General features: G+C 37.4%; 2 protein-coding genes across 5 annotated transcripts in view; both read left to right on the forward strand.

The window, feature by feature from the left end:
• LOC142341654 (E3 ubiquitin-protein ligase RNF10-like) overlaps positions 1-20,922 on the forward strand; it is a 323,897-nt gene that overhangs the window by 101,734 nt on the left and 201,241 nt on the right. The window lies entirely within an intron of this gene.
• LOC142341652 (uncharacterized) overlaps positions 4,982-20,922 on the forward strand; it is a 64,502-nt gene continuing 48,561 nt past the window's right edge. Inside the window, exons 1-7 of one of the 3 annotated variants that reach the window (XM_075392766.1) lie at positions 4,982-6,032; positions 6,098-6,185; positions 6,421-6,520; positions 6,579-7,132; positions 14,062-14,325; positions 14,873-15,176; positions 19,241-19,644. In XM_075392766.1, the coding sequence (XP_075248881.1) occupies positions 6,904-7,132; positions 14,062-14,325; positions 14,873-15,176; positions 19,241-19,644 (1,201 nt within the window). In that variant the 5' untranslated portion in view covers positions 4,982-6,032; positions 6,098-6,185; positions 6,421-6,520; positions 6,579-6,903. Of the gene's footprint in view, positions 6,033-6,097; positions 6,186-6,420; positions 6,521-6,578; positions 7,133-14,061; positions 14,326-14,860; positions 15,177-19,240; positions 19,645-20,922 lie in introns of those variants that run through there. The other 2 variants (XM_075392768.1, XM_075392767.1) reach the window with 2 other exon arrangements.

Raw genomic sequence — 20,922 nt, forward strand, 5'->3', positions numbered from 1 at the left:
GTTCTCGAACGAAGTTCGTAACAATTATTGTAAACGCATAGGTCTAATGCAATCGTTTGCTTGACTAGTTGTGCTTTTTTATTCTAGAGCATTCTTTGACTTCTCAAATGACTTTTTCGTGCTTTCGTTCATCATTTTTAGTGATCTCAATTGCAGATCTCTATTTAGTCGATGGCTTCTATATTAGAGGTTGTGTTTTATGTGAAAAGAAGTGGGAGGTCAATTTGCTGAATAAAAGTCAAAAGCTAGGAGAAAATGGTTTTGTTCATGAATTGTTCCGAGAGAGAAAGCGAGAAATTTTTTTACTTTCAAAGAAAACAGATTTTCTCGTATTTATCAATTGTTCAGGCATGTAAATTCATTGATGATGTCTTAATGGCTCTTTTTAACGGCATATTTGAGTAGTATTATTTTTGCGATACAAAACTGCAGGTTTTCAGGTCCAATGACAGATTTTTTTGCTCTAAAATTTTGGCTGGATGTTTTATTCGATTTCATTGAAATCCAAAAGTTTTTATGAAAATGACACAACTTTCGCTCAATAAATTATTATCAATCCCTTTCGGACTCAGAGAGTTTATCTTTCAAATTGTTCTCGAACGAAGTTCGTAGCAATTTTTGTAAACGCATAGGTGTAATGCAATTGTTTGCTTGACTAGTTTTGCCCTTTTATTCTAGAGCAATCTTTGACTTCTCAAATAACTTTTTCGTGCTTTCGTTCATCTTTTTTAGTGATCTCTATTGCTCTCGCTCGGAAGTAATGTTGCCAGAATATAATTCTGCATACCAACAAGAAGGGCTAGATAGCCGAGTGGGAAGTGATGCTGCTGAGGGGTTGGTGTTCCATGGTTGGAATCCCGATTTGGTTAAATTTTTTTTTCACTCACAAAGAGAAAGAAAAAGTTTAAATTTATCTAGGCTGCAGCCCCTTTGTTAAATCGCCTTGCCTGTCGTTCGGGTGATTTTTTTCCACAATTAGCCGGTTTATGTTTATAATTTAATTATGTAGTTTTTAAATGTGAGGTTTGGATTTGGATTGAAGTGCAAGGACTCTATGTTGTGCGCTGTTATTCTTTAAATTGAGAGGTTTTCGTGGGGCCATAACTTCGAACTATTGTTTTTATTAGCCGTAAAGCGATAGCTGGGGCTCTCATTGGCCATCTTTGGTTTTTTTTACAATTCAGAGTTCGAATTGTTCTGGGGCGCGGTCTTTTTCCAAGACCTGCTCACACATTTGCATTATTGTTCAGGTCAACTAGGAGAAGTGGTTTTGGTCAGGCTGAAGCAGGAAGTGTCGCAAAAAAGGGAGTGGCTTTTTCGCTCCAATTTCAAAGAGAGTGAGAACACGGTGTCAGAAAAGAATTGCTTTCCCCATTGTGTTTTTTGTTCACATGCGGCAATTTTACTTGTTATGCTATTTGTTTGCTATTTTTACTATTCAAAGAGGAGTAAAGGTGATCTGTTTTTTTAGTCGATGGCTTCTATTTTAGAGGTTGTGTTTTTTTTGTGAAAAGAAGTGGGAGGTCAATTTGCTGAATAAAAGTCAAAAGCTAGGAGAAAATGGTTTTGTTCATGTATTGTTCCGAGAGAGAAAGCGAGAAATTTTTTTCTTCAAAAGATCTCGCTAATTGAGCTCACTTTTTTCACTTGCGGCTTTTAACGCAGTTTTTGTTTTAAATTTTAACTTATCTGATAACGGTGTTTGTCTCAAATAATTAAACTGTTCCTAGTGTGTTTGAACGTTTTTTTGATCATCTGATTTAAATTATTAAAATACTCTATTTATGTTTGTTTTTTTCTATCTGGTCAGTAAGTCTCTTTAATGAGAGTTTTCTTTTGCTCTCCAGATATGTTTAATCTATTTATTGTTTTAATCGTGCTGCTAATAATTTAATGACACCCTTCGTGACTGACAGTTTTTGATCTTTTAGTTGTCTGCATTGTCTATTTTTGTTGCGTGGTCCCCCAGTTGATTTCACTCAAGTTGATATATGCTTTCCAATGATAGGTATTGCAGTAGATTCTGAAGAGTTGGTTTTAAATGCGTGTTCATTGACTCTGATAACACTTAAATCATTGATTTTATAAAAGTCGGTTTGTCAAGATGGTTCTTGTCCCTTCAATTTGTCTGCAGTAGCTTTCCGAGTTGGTTTTTGCTGTCTAAACTCTTGTGTAAACTCTTGTTACTTTTGTACAAGGGTATTTTCAGCTCGAATTTGTCGGGAATAATAACTGTGATAACATAATTTTTTATAAAGAAGTTAAAGATTTGTATTTTCAATTTTTAGAGCGTTTGTTTAATTTGTTGTAGTCTTGGCATTCGAAAATTTGAGATACCACTATGCCCATACTAGGTGTTTAGGGTCCTTGGTAATGTCTGCTTTGAGTTTTTTTTGTTAGAACGTGTGCCTCAGTGAGTGGGCTTGTGTGTGTGTGTGTGTGTTCGTGTGCGTCTGTGTGTGGTTTCGTGCGTGTAAGAGAAGTGGGGGTAGAGATAAGTCGACTTTTTGGGGTTATATTCTGAAACGAAGCGATTGTATCTTTAATAGCCGCGAAGCGATAGCGGCTATAATTGGGGACATCATGGTTTTTTTTTAATTCGTCGTCCCCATTGATGGTTCTTACAACCTGACATCTTGGAATTGACTTTTTCAATGACTTCAGTGACTTCTACTGCTTTGTAATTAATTTTTGTGTACCTGACGTCATTTCTGCTTTTAGGTCAATTGCGTGACTTAACTCACTCAAAAAATGTCTTCTGAACTCACTTATGGATGTGTAAGTTTTTATCAAATTTTTCTAGTTAATAGTTTGCATCTAAGTAGTGCCAAACTTATATGCCCTAATTGTTGGTTATTAGTCTTGAGTTTTTGATTTTAAGTATTAATTTTAGAAAAGCTGTTTTAGTGTTTTTTCATTATAGACCGTATGTGTCATCAAATACTGACTGAATATAACCGAAAAAGTCTAGTGGTCTATTAAAGAACTGGTGGTCGATATGTCTATCTTGTTCCTTTAGTTGTCTCAATTCATGGAAGACCAAATGGGTCTATCGCGGCTATTTTCGGCAATCCGCCGGCTACGTTTGTGTGATAAAATTTCATTGCTCTCAAACGAAGAATTCATTGTGATCGCACGTTTATATCCATCTCTCTCAACTCTTCGTCTTCTTTTTTTTTCTGAAGCCTTCCGAACTTGCCTTTCTCTTTTTGTGACGTTGCTTGAAGTATTATTTTTCCTTTATCTTTTTTCTCTGCTGTTTGCGTTTTTTTTATCTCTCGTTCTTGCTCCTTTTCTGTCCTTTGATGTGTTAGGAGTGTGAAACAATTATTGTAAACGTGTGAGCCTTATGCAAAATTTTTTGCTTGACCTATTGTAACACGATTTTGTTTTAGTTCGAGGGTGTTTTTTTCACACTGGACTTATTGATTTTTTACCTGACCTGCATTGTTCTAATTGAAAAACTAATTTGCCTCGCAAGAGTAGAAGCTATTGTGAATTAGAGATCTTAAAGGCCAAATGGCCGAGTGGTAAAAGCCTGCGTCTAGGACGCAGGAGAGCGATGGTTCGAGTCCTTCAGTGGTGTGATTGCTCTGCTACCCCCCCCCCCCTGGAAATTAAATTGCCCCACATGTTCTGTTGTTGTTGTGACTTTTCGGCATCAAGCAGAGGGGATTGCTCCCATAGAAGTTTTGGTTTGGTTCCACTATTTTCTGCAATCAAAGAAAATGGTCCATGTACACATTACTCTTTCGTTGAAATTCAACATCAGAGGGTCCCACATGAATGACAGAATACGTTTTTGAGTCCCAAAGGCTGGGAAAAGTCTATCTCTTCAGGCAGATTGTTGGCAACTTTGGCAGTTGAAAAGTAAAAATTCTCTCTGAATTTTTCAGTTCTCAGTTTTGGAATTTTGAATAATCTGCTTTAAACGCTACCATATTGGTGTTCATAAGTTTCTATCAATGTAAGTGCGCATTTTCCTTCAGCTTTAAACACAGATTGCCGCGACACGGAAGAAAAAACACTACTTTTCAAGAGTTTCCATGGAAGTGCGTTTTCTTTATCATGGTACAGTTTAGACAATAGAAGTAAATCATTTCGTTGCAAAAACATAGGAAGCGGAAGTAATCTTAGGGATACCGTGTTTTCAAAGTACGGTGCATTCCTATAGCCCGTTGTCCACTTAAACGAACGTTTTTGAAAGCATTCCATTAGTCTCATACGTCCACGCAATGGGTGCCAAATGCTTGAAGCAAAAGTATTCAAGGGTAGAATTAGGGATTTGTAGACACAACTTTTCACTCTCGTTTCCATATTCTTCGATAAATTTCTCATCAGAAAACCAAAAGTTCGATTAGCTTTCGCAAGCCTAGACTCGAGTTGCTGTGCCGCTTTCAGGGTACCTGTAAGCTAAACTCTGAAGTCAGTCACCTTTGCTCTAATGTAGTGTTATTCATCGTAAGGCTGAGGGACTGTCCCTTAAATGCTATATATCAACATTTTTCAGCAGCAAGTGACATTCTGTTCCTGGATACCCAAAGTGAGATTCTATCAATTTCTTTTTGAATTTCTTGGTTACTTTTGTCAATAAACAAGAACTTTGCTTCATCCGCATACAGATATTAGGTGCTGGATATCAAGGACGTTGGCAAACCATTTATGAAGATGCAGAAGAGTAAGGGAACCAAAATGGACCACTGCGGAACACCACTTGATACTTGTAGAAGGTCCGACCTGACACCATCACATCTTACGAACTGTTTACGGTTACATAAACAGTCCTTGAGAAGACTAAGTACACACCCGCCCCCTCCATTTCTCCTTACTTTGATCAACATGCGGGACCTTATCGAATGCTTTTGAGAAGTCGGTGTATAAGGAATACAAGGAATTTGGGTTTCCTTCCAACGCAACTTGAACGTCGTTCAAGAAACAGAGCATGTTCGACACAACGGATCGTTTTTTCACAAATCCATGTTGACTGGTTGTTAAATGATCCGAGAACTGCTTTTCGATCGGATCATACATACATCGAGTACTTTCGAAACTATAGACAGCAATGTTAGTGGTCTGTAATTTTTGACACTTGCTCTGCGGCCTTTTTTATGGATGGGCGACACAGCACCAATTTTCCAACAGTTCGGGTTTTTTCCTAATCTTTTGATGTCCCTAAAGACTGCGCTCAAGAATAGACTGAGTGGTTCAGCCAGTTGCTTCAAGAAACAGGCGGGAATGTTAGCTGGACCTCGAGTTTTTGAGACATCAAGGTTTGTTAAGATTGCTCTTCTTTTTGCTCTTATTCTTCGAGAGCTTTTCTTCCGATGATTCTTAGTTTAAGCTTTTTTGGCAACCTCTGGATTGTATTTTTTTTCTTTTCTTGTTTTCTTTCTCTTTTCTCGCTCTCTCTCTCTCCCTCTCTCTCTCTCTCTCTCTCTCTCTCTGTCTGTCTGTTTATCTCGCTCTTTCTGTTGACTATTTCTATTTCATGTTACTACATTTTAATTGTATCTCGAATGCTATATCAACATGTTTAAGCTCCAAATATTTGCATTTTTATCGCTGCTTAAACATGCCACCTTACGTAGATCGTGCGTTTTGAGTCGAGCTAAGCCACCATGTAGAAGCCCTTATCTGCACAAGTCTTAGAGCTCCTTAAACATGCAACATACCAAATATAAAAAGTAGTTGAACAAAAAATGCTAGACGTAAAAATAACAAACATCGGTGGCGTAAGAGGTAAGAGCAATGTTTGTTAATAGAGGGGCATGGGTTCTAGCCCGAGTTGGTGCGAATGGGAATTCATAAATTCTTCAAACCTTCTATTCCTCTAAAAGATTTTCTTGTGATACTATTGCGGGCCTGATAGTTATTTTATTAAAAGGGGACAGCGTTCGAGATGGGAATAACACGAAGAGCAACATGCTCATTGAAATCCATGCTTCTATGGTATTTTTATGTACCCTTGTTCCAGATCAGTGTTACGCGGCCACGAAGCTGATGGAGCGGAGCGATGAACTCTCGAAGCTTCAGTATGAGTATTCTAATTATGGATACCTCAAAAAGCAATACAAAACTTTGTCTTTGAAACTTTTAGGCTCCTTGTGTCACACTTTTCAGAGGAACAGCTTGATCGATTTGAATACTACAAACGATCTGGATTTTCCCGAGGCTCTATGAAAAAGGTAATCTTTATGCAATATTTAGGTTCTCATTGTATCAGATGCCCAGATTATGTTACCCGTGAAGTCACTGAAAATCTGGAATGCGTCGAGAACCGCGCAGCGGTTCGAGGTGTAGGTCAGAATTTTAAAGTTACTTGAAACACGCAATTTGCAACTTATAAAATCTGGCACTTTATAGGAAAATCTGGCATCACAGATCTGGCATTTTAAAACTCGCAGTTTTGAGTTACTTCAGGTAATAACAAATGTCACTGGATGTCAGAAGGTTCCTCCAAATGTCGTGATTGCTGTATGTGGAGCTGCTAAAGTTTACATGAGTGAACTCATAGAAGAAGGTTGGCATTAAGTTTCTTGCTCCCAATTGAGAGCAAAAAGACATGAACTTTATTTCAGCGTTAGACGTACAAGATCAACTAAATAAAACCGGTCCACTACATCCTGAGGAAATCAGAGAAGCAGAACGGAGAATTAATGAGAAAACAAATCGCAAGTTATAGAAAGGATTGCGTGATGCCATTGTATGGGGTGATGGGCGGTGTGCTGCCAAGTAGATTCCAGATGAAACAGTTTGAGAAGACTATATTGCTGTCATTTGATCATGGCAAATTTCGAATAGATTTCTGAAACATTGTTGCTTAATTTAAAGAACATTATTTCGCGGGACACTTACTGATGCAGTGTTCCTCATAAATAAAACGTGCACAAAATTTCAGAATAGATGGAAAAATTTGTGATTAACGATTCTTTTACTGTTGGAATTCATTCATCGCGACCCGAAAGTATGTCAGTTCTCAATTGTCCAGATTCTCAACAGCGGGAACAAGATAAAGGAGTGAATAGATTATTGTACTCAACTGGTCAGGAAATGCGCTGTATGATTTTCGACGAAGATCTAACCAGTGTAAATCATTTCACATTTGCAAAAAGCCAAAAACAACACCATACAGGTTGGATTAACATCTATGAGAATCAGTTACTGAACATCTTTACTTGCTCTTAAATTAATTCTAGAGCAACTATTCTGCTATTAATTATTTGCTGTTTTTTATGGGACTTTTCTGACAACAGATTTTCCGTCTGCCCGGCAAGTGTTCGTGATTTCGTCTTGAGAAACCAGATAAACTGGCAAGGACCCAGGGAATTAAGTCGCTAAGGAGTTTTGGCAAAAAACGTCCACGAAAAACTAAACACAGGGCAAGTATTCCGCCCTGGGTTAAAAAAGGAAACAAAAAAAAGAAATATGACATTAAAGAGAAAATTTTCGAAAAAGTCAAGTCTGGCGAAACTTCTAAAACTGAAGAGAAAAGAAAATCAACTACGAAAAAACTACAAAAATTATTTGCGATCCATCCATAAAAGTAGTAGGTTTCCCGAGACAATGAAATACGAAGATGAAAAGTCGAATGACGATGTACAGAAAAGTATGTTTTTCAGCGCCTTTTTGCGAGTGTTTTCCTAAAAAGTAATCAAGCTGTTCAAAATCGAACCTTCGCGCAAAAGACTTATAACCATGTGAACATAAGTGAAACAACAATTTTAGAAATCCTATCAAAACTTGAAACTAGTAAAGCATGTGGCCTGGACAACATAGGTAATCTTGTGCTCAAAAACCTTCCTGCCCTCTCGAAATCCTTACTGATAGTGTTTAAGGCTGCGCTATCAAAAGGATATTTTCCATCATTTTGTAAGTGACGGTATTCCCGTCTTCAAAGACGAAGACAGAGCAGGCGTGAAGCAATACAAACCTATAAGCCTTCTCTTCAACACATCAAAAGTTTTCGAAAATGTTATATTTAACGAACTATATGACATTGTAAAAACGACACTACACAATGCACAGCATGGTTTTCGAAGACACAGGTCGGTGGTAACGCAGATGTTGTTGTTCCTAAATCATCTTTACAACAAATTTGATGGAAATGGAGAAGAATTTTTGGTTCTGTATCTGGACTTCAAAAAAGCCTTAGATAGCGTTCCACATGGCATCTTATGGCATCTTGCTACAGAAAATTGAAATGCGAGGCATTGGCGGTAACTTCTCGAAAATTATTGCCAGCTTTTTTTGGTAAAAGAAAACAATATGTAAAGCCTAATGATTTTAACTCTGAAACAGTGCAAGTAACAAGTGGTGTTCCACAAGGGTCACTACTATGTTCACTTCTATTCATCATTTTTGTTAACGATCTTCCTCTGCAAGTAACTAAGTGTGAAGCCTTTGTTTATGCAGACGATTTCAGGCTTGCTGCAACGAATAGTGAAAACATGCAGTACGATATAAAACAAATAGAACAATGGTGTTTAAACAATAAAATGACATTAATTGAAAATAAGTGTTATATCCTGTCAATCAAAAGTCAAGACTAACCCAAGTTAAGTTTAAACAACAATACTTTACTTTACCAGAGCGAGCAAACAGATATAGGCATTACAGTGGCGCCAAAGCTGAACTGGAAACCTCATGTCGAAAAAAGGTGCTCAAAGGCACTTAAAGCGTTCTACTTCTAAATAAGAAACACTTCAACGTCCACGAAACTAAGCGCAAAACTCAATGCGTACGCAGGATATGTCGTACCAATTGTTACATTTCCAACTCAAGCCTGGTTTGCTAACAAATTGGAGACGAAAGAGATTGAGCACGTTCAAAAGAAAGCTACCAGTTGGATCCTAATCAACTGGGAACTGAATTTTAAGAAAAGGCTCGGAAAACTCAATTTACTTCCTCTCTCCTTATATATAGAACTACACGATCTTCTTCTCTTAATTCCTTTTCTCTCAGGAAATTACAATGTCAATATTCCGATAACTAGAAACCAAAACTGTGGTGATCAACCAAATATCAGACAATTTGAGCTAATAAACAAATCAAACAATAACGAAAAAGGCAGATGAAAATTTCTAGAGGCGTTCTAGTCAACTTTTAAATATTATCTGTAAAATCACAAATTTAGCTATTGAAAGCTTAAACAAAAAACGATTAACCGAATTATACTGGAATTATTCCTCTAGACATTACTCTGAAGCCAATTCTTGTACGTGAGCCTTTTTGTACAGCTGCAGCAACTGCAATCTAGTACAGAAGGTCAAATTAGCCAACCAATAAAGGGATGTCAACCTTAGTGCCACGACGCTGAAGCCTAAACTACTACTACTACTACTAAAGTTCTCTAAGACCTCTTAGCTAGTCTCCAAGTATGAGAGCTACCGAAACTGTGAAAAAATTGAAGTGATGACCAGATAACCCAGCAAAGATATGATCCCAACCTTAAGCTAGCGACTCATTCCCCTGCACGCCATACTCGCGCTCCCTGTTCAATTTGTTACTGCTTTCTCTGTCCATCTCTCCCTTTTATCTTTTCGTTTGCTCACCTCCTCTTCTCTTTTTTGTCTCTGATGTCCTCGTATGTCTCAATGTAAGTTTCAATTTTCACCCGCTTCCTTATATACTTATTAATTGATATAGCGACTCATTGAGCTAGCGACTCATTCCCCTGCACGCCATACTCGCGCTCCCTGTTCAATTTGTTACTGCTTTCTCTGTCCATCTCTCCCTTTTATCTTTTCGTTTGCTCACCTCCTCTTCTCTTTTTTGTCTCTGATGTCCTCGTATGTCTCAATGTAAGTTTCAATTTTCACCCGCTTCCTTATATACTTATTAATTGATCTCGAACGGGGTTAAGCAATTATAATAATCCTGTGGTTTGTATGCAATTTTTCGCTTGACCGATTTTTTTGATCTGACCTTTTTGAACGTCCGGATAAAAGGTAGCGCCCGGAGGGCATTAAGTGCTCTTAGAGTCTTACTGCTCACTAGTCTCTGAGTAAGCGATTAACCGAACCTATTAAGAAGACATAAATTCGTGGTGTGGAGGGTAGTACTTAAGATTTTGACCCCCTCATGTCACCCCCCCCCCCCACTCCCTCCTCCACCCCCCTCCCCACTCCCTCCTCCACTCCCTACTCCACCCCGTCACCTAAAGCTAGTCTCCCGAAATCATCGCTAGCTACTCACGAAAATAACCGCTAGTCAGTCGTTTGAGAGCAACTCGCCCGAAGTTAGTCGATTCATTCTACATACCGTTTTTTTCAGGTTTCAATTTTTCGTTTCACCAATTTGTTAAATATCCGCGAGGCTATTTTTGGTCTCACCTTTTTTTAACAACTCAAAGACCAGTAGTGGAAAAGACTACGTTTCACATCGAAGTAGTCTGAAACAGGATGTAAAAGTTAATGCTGCACTTGAAAACAAACGTTTATGGTCGATATGCTGAACAAAAGGCAAAAAAGAGTATATGGCATTTTTGTTAGCAGTTTCTGAGTTTAAACAAAGTCTTGCTGTCCAAATGGTTCTCCTCACATCATTTTAAAAAAAATCATTTAAGGCAAATTTTTAGACTTAGATGCAATTGAGTTTTTCTTTCCGCTCACCGTTTTAGAAGTTTTATGGTGGTTTTGCATTCATTTCATAGTCTAAGGTTAGTACTCCGTTGAGTCCAGCATTTTCTGGTTGTAGTGACATTTTGTTTGGTTGAGAACAATTTTAAAGTATTTGTTTTTAAACTTTTAACTTAGGCATATTTTCTCCTTTAAGTATATTTCTAACTTTTCAACCTTTTTCTCTTGATTATGGTTCTCCTCACAAGAACTTTTATACTTAATTTTTTTCCGTAAAAATAATTATTGGGTTTGGTTACTGAGAACAGCCAGTAGATAGCTGGATTAGTCACTCGCCGATAATAAAATCTCAAAAAGATTCAGCGAGAAAAATGAAATTTCTCGTTGTGGTTTTTTGCTGGTTGTGTTTTTGTCTTCTTATTTGTGTCTATTATGTGCGCAGGCAATCACCGAACTGAAAATTAAAGGTGGCATCGAAAGGTGAAGGGGGTATTGATAGAGCTTATCATGCTGTATCGATTGGCGAAGAAAATTGTATCCTGCAGATGAAATTGATACCGTCAATGCAGTTCGTGTGTTAGCTTGACCTGTTTTTGCTGGGCCGTTTTTTAGCTTTTCTTCAATAACATTTTTGTTTGCTTGAGTGGTTTCATTTTTCAAGAGGTTTTTCACATTTGACTTTTAAGTTTTGCGTGATCAAATTGTGCTCATTCAGAATATTGTAAGAGACGGAATTAATTGTGCGTGTGGACAGAGCTTTTAAAATCCGGGATAGCTGAGCGGAAATCTGACCGGCGTTCGGAGACAGCGTATTCGAACCCCACATAAGCGGGAGCTCCTGCAATCGTGAAAATTCTCTAGATTGTGTCAAATATATTACTGAGTTCTTAGTAAGGCTACCCCGCCTGTCGTCCGATAGTTATTAATCCGACGTTATTAATAGCCGCACAGCGATAGCTGGGGCTATTATTGGCCTTCTCTTGGTTTTTTTTTATTTCGTCGTCATGATTTTTGTTACGACCATATGACGTCACAGCCACTTTTTGTTCATTCGTTCATGCAATTTCAACTGAATTGCATGTGTGACGTCATTTTTCGCTCTTAGTGGAGCGAGTTTTTTTGTTCATGCGCGTGATTAAATTTTTGGTCACACTTGACTTACCTCACTCTCAAAAATGACTTCCTCACTTTGAAATTGGCTTTTATTTACTTTAATTCAAAGAGATAAGGTCATATGGGCGTGTGTCACTCTAAATGAAGGTTATTTGAGATCAGCTAATAGAGGCAGCAATAACTTATACAGATTTTTAATCAAAATATAACAGATCAGCCTTCAATGAAAAGACGAATTTTTTTGGTCTGTCTTTTTTACTGTTTTTTTTAGACTGCCGGTCTACAAATCTATTGCGGCTATTTTCTGGCAATCTGCCAGCTATGTTTTGCTGTTTTCCATTCACGTGGGAGAATTTGATGGTCACTGTTTTTTCTGTCGACTTTATCGGCAGTTCATGAAACATTAATGGTGTTTCCTGGAAAGTTTTTGCCTGTTATAGCATGACCGGATATTGAAAACGAAACGAAATTTTCATTTTTTGAGTGAAAGAAAAAGTTGTTGGAAAATTATTGAAAACAGTTTTTTTCAGTAAAATTAAATACCTTAATAGCGTCAACAGGCAACTATTCGAAATGATAGGTGTCAAACTTTAAGTTTAGAAGCTCTCAAAAATCCGAGCCCCCTCATTTCCTTGACATTTAAGGTATCACATTTTTTTTTTTGGATCTATCCTGTTTCCCCCCCCCCCCCAGTGTTTTTATGACCCCCAGTTACAATTTATGTTGTTATATAACACATTACTGTGTAAGAAAATACCACGTGCGCCTGGGGGTCATAAAAGATTTATGCTCACGAAGCTTGGGGGGGGGGGCAAAATAAATAGAATAGATCCCATTTTTTTCGTCTTTTACCACTGGTTTTGCAGACATTGCAGTTGTCTATCGTTTCCTTATTTTCGAGTAAATTGAAAATTGAATTAATTCAAAAACTGATTATTTGAATTGGTTTCTATGTTGCAGCCACCTTATGTGCAAGTAGGTCTATTTAGGTACCGGTAGATGCTTTATTGGGTTGTGCGTTGGATATGTTGTAAACTGATAAAATTGGGATTATCAAGCTGGTCGCATAGACCTACAAAAAACGTTTTGCGATAGCTAGAGTAGATGTTTATGATAGTTAAAAGTCCAGATTTCTAGGATGCGTTGCTTTGGTTTCGCGCTTTTTTAGGACATTCCTTCGCATGCTTGAGTGATTTGACTTCTCGGGTGACTTCTTCCCCACTTGACTTCTTGAAATTTGCGTGATCTAAATTGCAATCATTCAGATTTTTGGTAAATGAGGGTTTCAATTTTTCGTACGCACAGAAAGAGCTGGGTTTCCGTAGTGGAAATGTCAATTATGTTTTTGACTTATTTATTGGGCTACCCCCACCTGTCGTTTGAGAGCAATTCGTCCGACGTAAGTGTTTTTTTTATTTCATTCATATAATTAGAATGTCATCATATCCATTCGCTCAGCATCTATAATAGTTGCCTATTAAAAGTTTTCTGCATATTTTTAATTGCTTTCAAACGAAGTTTCTACAAAATAATATTAGTCCTGTTGGTCTTTTTTATGCAATTTTTCGCTTGACCGATTTTTTATCTGGCCCATTTGACTTTTCGTCCTCAAAAGCGGTATAAACAGGTAGCGTTTGGAGGGCTTTAACTGCCCTCTTAGACAGGTAGCGCTCTTAGAGCCCTAAGCCTCGCTTTACTCTAAGAATGCGATTCACCAAAACTGTTTTGAGGAGACAATTTTATGGTGTGAAGGGCGGTTATTATTGACCCCGTCAGTCACCCAACCCCCCCCCCCACCGCCATCAGCCCCCCATCCCCCTCAACATTCGCGTGGTCCACCCTCCTCCACCTGTCAGTTTGAACCACCTCTCATCTAGCCTTCGCAACCCTACCACAATCATTTGAACCTTATCCCCCTCCCCCCCCCCCCCCCCCACTCACATACTCCGGTCACCCCCATCTCTAAGACCCAGCTGGCTACTACTGAAGCCAAGCGCTCGCCTGTCGTTTGCGATTGTTTATTTTGTAAATCCATAATTCCAATTTTTGTTCCACTGTGGAAAGAGCACCTAGTGACTGAGTTCCCTTCAGCCAGGAAAGCCATTACAATTGACTACCGGTACCAAATTTGTGAGTAAGCGCCAAAATTGAATAAATTCAAAACATAATCTTTTTTAATTGGTTTGTTGCAGCCGCCGCAAGTAGGTTTGTTTCGATGCCATTAGACGTTTGTATTGAATTATGAGTTAGATAGGCTGGAATTTGATAGAAAATTAAAGTTGGCAAGCTGTTCGTCGTCCATTTTTTAGTGAAATGCTTTACGTGATCGCTAGAGCAGATCTGAATGATAGTTTTAAGTTTTGTTTTCTAGGATGCGTTGCCTGTATTTGCTCCAATGCGCGTCATGTATTGTCGTGCGATTTCGACGGTGAGATTATTTTGTGGGATATAAACTCGCGTGAGCTGTTGGACGTTTTGGACATGAGCTCAAATGACTTCTGCTCTCAATCTGGCCTGGAGTACCTGCAAGAAGCAGATTTGAAAAGCAGACACATTTCTATTTCTGATGACAGTCAATTCGCGGCAGTGGCGCTCGAAGGTGTTTTCACCTTAGTAATGATCCGGATTGAAAATGGTGAGAGGCAAACTGAACTTCAGAATCGTTTTGATCTCAAATTGATTGAGTTTGACCTGAACATGTAATCTTTGTATTTCGACTGCCGTAGATTGGACCTCAGATTAATTTCAATATGATGCAGTGTCGGATAAGTATTGTTTTAAAATAACTCGGGAATAGATCTTCTAGATTGTAAAAACTGTACAGATGCCTTCAAAAGCACATTTTTTTTAAAGAATGGGGAGTTTTCAGATTATAACAGCTTTATCATAGTCTATCCATAGTCTAACGGATGCGAGGATTTCAAGAAGCTTTTAACATACAACATACCGTGAAGCTATTTAGTTGGCGTAAGTATGGGCCGTAAAGCGTATTAGGATGGCGTCGTTTCTCACTTGATCATTAAAAAACGAGGAACAACGAAGAAGTTTTGATCAAATTGTAGATCAGGTTGAAAACGATGTCAAATATTTGCTTTATCTTTTTTCCTAAAAATATTTTCGATCTTACCAAAATTAATTGACTGAGAAAATTTTCAAAATGAAGTGTTTAGTTTGTCTCTAAGGATGTAGGTTGTGTTATTTGTCCTCAATGCGGACGTGTGTTGAGTATGTCCAATTTATCTCCTCGCCAAGTGGCTATAGCTACTCTAGAAGACAACATGAATTGCTGTGTATTCGGAGAAATCTTCCTGCAGTTATGGCCAAGGGTCTGAATTCAAGCAAAGATCTGGATTTGTTTGGATATAGTGTCGACTTTCGAACTGTAGATGGAGACACTCTCAAGTTGGAGTCGGAAATAGTCTTGTCAATTCAGCAGAAAATTGGATATTTTGAATGCAACAAAGGCTATTGCGTTCTTCTACACAGGTATTTATTTTGTTCGGATTTAAACATCAAAGGTTGAAACTATTGACGTTGATTTCCTCCAAATTTGAAAACCCCAGGCTACCAGGCAATCCGTGTTACTAAGTTCCCAAGCCAACATTTCAAAATTCTCCCGAAACGAAAAATCTGTAAAATCAATAATTCAGGTTGCAATTGATTAGAGCTCATACTAGTCGTTCGAGGGCAATTATTCCGATGTTAGTCGGTTATGTTCTCTTTTTTAAATAGGTGACTTCTAATTTTAGAGTATGTGGTAAAGAATTCAAATGCCGTACGTGAAAAGAAGTTTCTAGGTCAATCTGCTGGACAAAAGTCAAAATCAGAGCGAGATTTTAATTTTTCTTTTAATGCAGCATTCTGAGAGAGAGTGAGAAGCTTAGGTGTGAAGAAGGTGTTTTGCGCTAAGCGAGAGTTATTTTTTGATCATGCATGGCTCTTCCAAAGCTGTTTTTTCTATTACATCTTAACTTCTTCCGCCAAAGTTGTTTGTCTCAATTATCTAAGCCAGTAATAGAGAGTTTGGAATCATTTTTGGCGATTCGAACCAAGTGTTAGACTTTAAGATGCAATTTTGAGCGAATCTTACCATTTTGTCCTGTTCGTTTTTTTAACCAGCATTTGCGGATTTCTTTTGGTTGTAGTTTGTTGTTCTAGTCTTTTTTAGTGATCATTCGATTTGATCGATATTTATTGAGGTATGTTCGCTTAAAAGAAACAAGGGCAATTTTTATCGAATTTAAACCCATTTTGATTCTTTTCTGATTTTACTCTTATTTCTACTCATTTTAAGGTTTTTGGGATTGTTTCTCTGGTTTACTGGACAATATAGAGTTAGTCAGGTAGTGCTACCAAGAAGAGGCACTTCAAGGTTATACAGAGTCTTCATTGAATTAAATGGTACACATTTGTAATTTTTCAGGTTTTTAATTGCTCTCAAACGAAGTGTAGCAATTATATTATTACGGTGGTTTTTTAATGTGATTTTTTGCTTGACCGATTTTTTGTCTGATTTTTTTGACTCTGTTCTCAAAAGCAGGTTAAACAGGAAACGCCAGGAGGACATTAAGATCTTTTAGGGCCTTTGGTCTCACTTAAAAGTCTGACCACGCAGCCACCCCCACCCCCATCAGTCACCTCTCTCCCCCCAAAATTCCCCACCCGTCCATCCTCCTCAACCATGCAATTTGGAGGGACGCCCCTCTCGTCCTCACCAACCCCAAACCCCGCCCCTTCCCTCTGACGCTAACATGCCTAAGACCTAGCTGGTTATTATCGAAGCCAACAGCTCGCTGGTTGTTTAAGAGCAGAAATATGAAAGGGCTGTTTCAGAATTTCTGTTGCCAAGTAGTGCAATTTTATTTGTTCATACGTTTATTTGAGAGATCAAAAATTAGGTGCAATAAATTTCTTCGCTAAGAGCGAATTCAAGTGTGGCATGTTCAAAGCAGTTTTTTTTAGTTGTAACTCACCAGTTGTCCCCAAATGATTTCCTCGAATTTGTTCGCAAGTAATGCTATGCTCTGGACCATGTTCAACATCGTTGAGAACATCAACCTAAAATATTCACCAATTTGTTGGCGTTTTGCCTTTTTGGTCGCTTTTTTAAGCAATTTTCCTACAGTCTATAGAGGGCTTGGCGGAATTCAATTTAGCATTGTTTTTGTTTAGAAATTTTGTCCCCTTCTTGTATGTCTTTCTCTTAGTTTTTTCGCCACCTATCTTTCAGATTGTCTATTGTGTAGCAGCTCATTGATTGAATATCATAAAGTCTGCTGAAAGTAATAAGTAATTGATTTGGAGTGGCGACTTGTACAGATTTATTGCGAAAAATAAATTTCAGGACTTGATTTTGTTTCTAATAGCCGCAAAGCGATAGCCGGGGTTGTTATTGGCCTTCTGGTTTTTTATTTCGACATTGAGATTTTTTACAACCATTCTTTTGTGGTATTTCGTCTGAATTGGTTGCCTGCTGTCGTTGATTCTATCTTGGTGGATTGAATTTTTGTGCATTTGGGAGATTTTTTTGTCACGCATGACTTGCCTCTCTCCGACCGACTTTTCTCTCGTTTTAAATTGACTTTAATTCAAGGATATAGAGTAAATTGAGTTTATGTTGCTCTAATTGAAAGTTATGTCAGAGCAACTAATAGAAGCAGAAATAAGTTATACAGATTCTCAATCAGAAAATAACATCTGAGCATTAAAAGAAAAGAATTTTCCTTTTCCTGTCGTTTTTGAACTTTTTGAGACTGCAGATCTGCAAAGCTATCGCGGAGATTTTCTGGCAATATGTCTGCTATGTCTTTTTTGTCCTACTTTTTCAATTGAGTGGTTCAAAAAAATAAATGGGTGATTCAAATGGTAAGATAGCAATGTTTTAACCCAGGTTTGACTTCGAGGTGATCCAATGTTGTTCAGCTATGTTTATTTGAGCTGTAGTTACGTGTGAGTGCATTGAAAACAGGAAATGATTTGCTTTGCGTTATTATAAAGTTTCTCTCTAATTTTCTGAAGAAGCATAAAGAGTGGAGAAGAGGTGTTCTCTGTTCAGGTCGCATTTTTGAGCGAGAGCAAGTAGGTGTGGAAATTTTTCGAGTAAATTGTTGTCAAGTGTGGCATTTTCAATGCGTGTTTTAAAATTAACTTCATTTTTTTCAGTTAAAGATGTTCATGTCGGTTATTTCAACTGATAATAGTGCTTTTAGAGAACTTTTTGACAATATGAAGCAATTAATACGCTTCAAAGTTCAATTTTGACCTATCATACCGTTTTGCCTTGAACGCTTTTTCACCAGTTCTTGTTTTTTTGCCATAATGGCGAGTGATTGACAAGATTTTGAACGAAAATTTGCTTTCTTGATTCTGATTATTTGTTCACGTGTGGCTATTTGATTTCTGTTTATCGTTTTTTAATTGCTCTTTAACGAAGTTCATAGCAATTATTGTAAACCTGTTAGTCTTTTTTATGCAAATTTTTTGCTAGACCATTTTGCGCTTTTTTTCAACATTCTTTGACTTCTCAAATGACTTTGTCACGCTTTCGTTCTTCATTTTTAAGTGATCTCTTTTGCTCTCACTCCAAAGTAAAGCTTGTTGGTAATATAAAGTTGCAGCATAGCTAAAATAGGGACCAAATAGCAGTGCATAGGGTTAAGAAGCGGGAGTTCAATGGTTCGAATCCCGGTGGGGTCAAATGTTTTCTTTCCCGCCTGTCATTCGAGAGCAATTCTTCCGATATTAGTCGTTTTATGGGAATCAATTTCTTGTCGTTTCTAGGTCTATTGTTGGATTGTTAGTCAGGACTTTTCTTGCTATGTTTTATTTTACTTTGCTAGATAAAAAAAGTTTTTTTTTGCTTCACGTGTTTTCTGATTTTTTTGACATTTTACTCAGTCTTTTTGATTTTTTTTAGGCTAATTTCACTCTTCTCTCATCGTGCTGAAAGTGCTTTCAAACAGCGGAGCAATCTAAATTGAACGATAAATGAAGTCAAAAATAGAACCGGGATAAACCAATATTAAAATGTTTACTTTTAACATTGCCAACCTGTGTCGTCTCATTAAGAAACAAGAGTATGTCTGACTACAAGGTGCAATCAAAATTTTTCGTACAATCCATTTTTATTCGCTTATTTTAATTCCAACCAATTGTGGCCATTTTCCAGCAATCTGCCTGGTATGGTTGATCAACCACGATTGTATCAAACTAAGAGTCTCTGAATTTAATTCTTATTGTATAAAAAATCGGATCTTTTCCGTTGTGCCCCCACCCCCAGTACATCATGCACCCCATATACAGAGCAAGTAGCGTTACATATTTAATCATTATTTTAAGATTGGGTACCTGCCTTTGGGGGTGCAAATAATATGCGCCGACTACTAAGATGGGGAAATAACATAAACGGAAAAGATCCAGAAATATAAATGAGTTTCTGATATAATCTTTGATTTTGAGTATTCTTTAAGTAAATGTAAATGTTTGAGTTTTTAAATATTTTAAAAATCCGTTTCGGTGATTTTTAGAATATTTTTAATGCTTCATTCCAGGGCGTCGAAGAAGGTGTCTGTCGTATGTATGGCTAATAGAGTTCTCTTGGGAACAATCTCGTGGATTAATTTGGGAAATTGCTCTCCAGTGCTATGCAACACTAACATGAGATTGATGGTTTATCCTGGAGTTCTAATGTCAATCAATATTCGTGACATTTTCATTGCTGATAGATGTGAATTTGAAGTTGAGCTGCCTACAAAGCAGGAAATACGAAGTAAGAACGCACAAAATGGTTTTATCAACTGGACTGAGTACGAGAAAAGTGGAGTGTCGTTTATGTCGGTTTCCAAAGACGTCGGGGACCTATATGTGGCTATTATTCAGATTGCTCCAGAATTCGTTATTGTGTTTACACAATACGAGATCGTGGTATCCAAAATTGAAAAAAGCCAATCTTCGGGTGAGCTTGCTCGTTACTTTTTTTATTAAGTATCATGAGAGTCCTTTTGTTTGTTAATAGCCGCGTCAGCAATTGCAGGGGGCTATTATTGCGCTCCTATTTTTTTTACAATTCAAAGAATTAGAATTGTATTGGGGCGCTGTCCTTTTTTTAAGATCTGTTCACACATTTTCATGATTTTTGAAGTCAAATTGGAGTAGTGATTTTTGGTCACGCCGAAACAGGAAATGGAGCGAAAACGATTTGCGGCGTGATTTTTTTCGCTCTTATTTTAAAGTAGAGTGAGAAAACGGTGTTTAAACAAAAATTAGCTTTCTCGCTAGTGTTTTTTTTTGTTCACGTCCGGCCATTTCACTTTGATTTTTACTGCTTTTTTCGATTTTGTGGATCGGATTTTTTCTAAATGGTTTTTTCAATCCATTCATAGCTCATCCTAGGCCTAGTTTTTTGTTCGAACCAAATTTTCATTTCTCGCTAGTGGTTTTTGTTCACATGCGGCATTTTGACATTGATTTTCTGTTTTTTTTTTAAATTTTTGGACCTGATTTTTTTAGAAATGATTTTCCCAATTCACTCATAGTTTTTGTTTAGTCAGTGAAAATACTTGGAATTATACGTCAGGACTTGTCCTGCTATGTTTTTTTACTTCGTCTAACAGATTTTTATTTCATCTTACCCTGAATTCTTGGAATTGACTTTTTCATTGAATTCAGTGACTTCTACCGCTTTGCAGTTAAAATGTGTGTTTGTGACATCATTTCTGCTTTGAGGTCAATGGCGTGACTTACCTCACTAAAAAAATGACTTCTGAACTCACTTATGGAACTTTAATTTTAATGAACATTTACTAATTAAAGGTCAATAGTGTGCATCTAAGTAGTGCCAAATTTATATGCCCTGATTTCTGAGTAATAGAGTCTTGAGTTTTAATATCAAATATTAATTTTGAAAAAGCTCCATTAGGGTTTTTTCTATGTAGATTAACTGTGTCTCATAAAAAATGACAGTCCGAATCTAACCCAAAATGTCTAGTGGTGTATTAAAAAGCTGGTGGTCGATCTGTCAATCTTATTTCTTTAGTTGTTTCAATTCATGGTAGGCCACAAGCGTCTATCGCGGCTATTTTTCGGCAATCTGACGGCTATGTTTGGCTTTGCTGGACGATTTGAAGTCAAAAATAGTTGTCGGGGTTTCATGCTGAATTCCGAATGACCAAAGTTGATATCGAGTTTTCTGACCTTAACGCTTTTTTTTTTATTGTTCTGAAACAAAATTTTT

Source organism: Convolutriloba macropyga, chromosome 6 (genome assembly GCF_964194025.1).
Source record: "Convolutriloba macropyga chromosome 6, txConMacr16.3, whole genome shotgun sequence".
In the NCBI taxonomy this organism is placed as follows: domain Eukaryota; kingdom Metazoa; phylum Xenacoelomorpha; order Acoela; family Convolutidae; genus Convolutriloba; species Convolutriloba macropyga.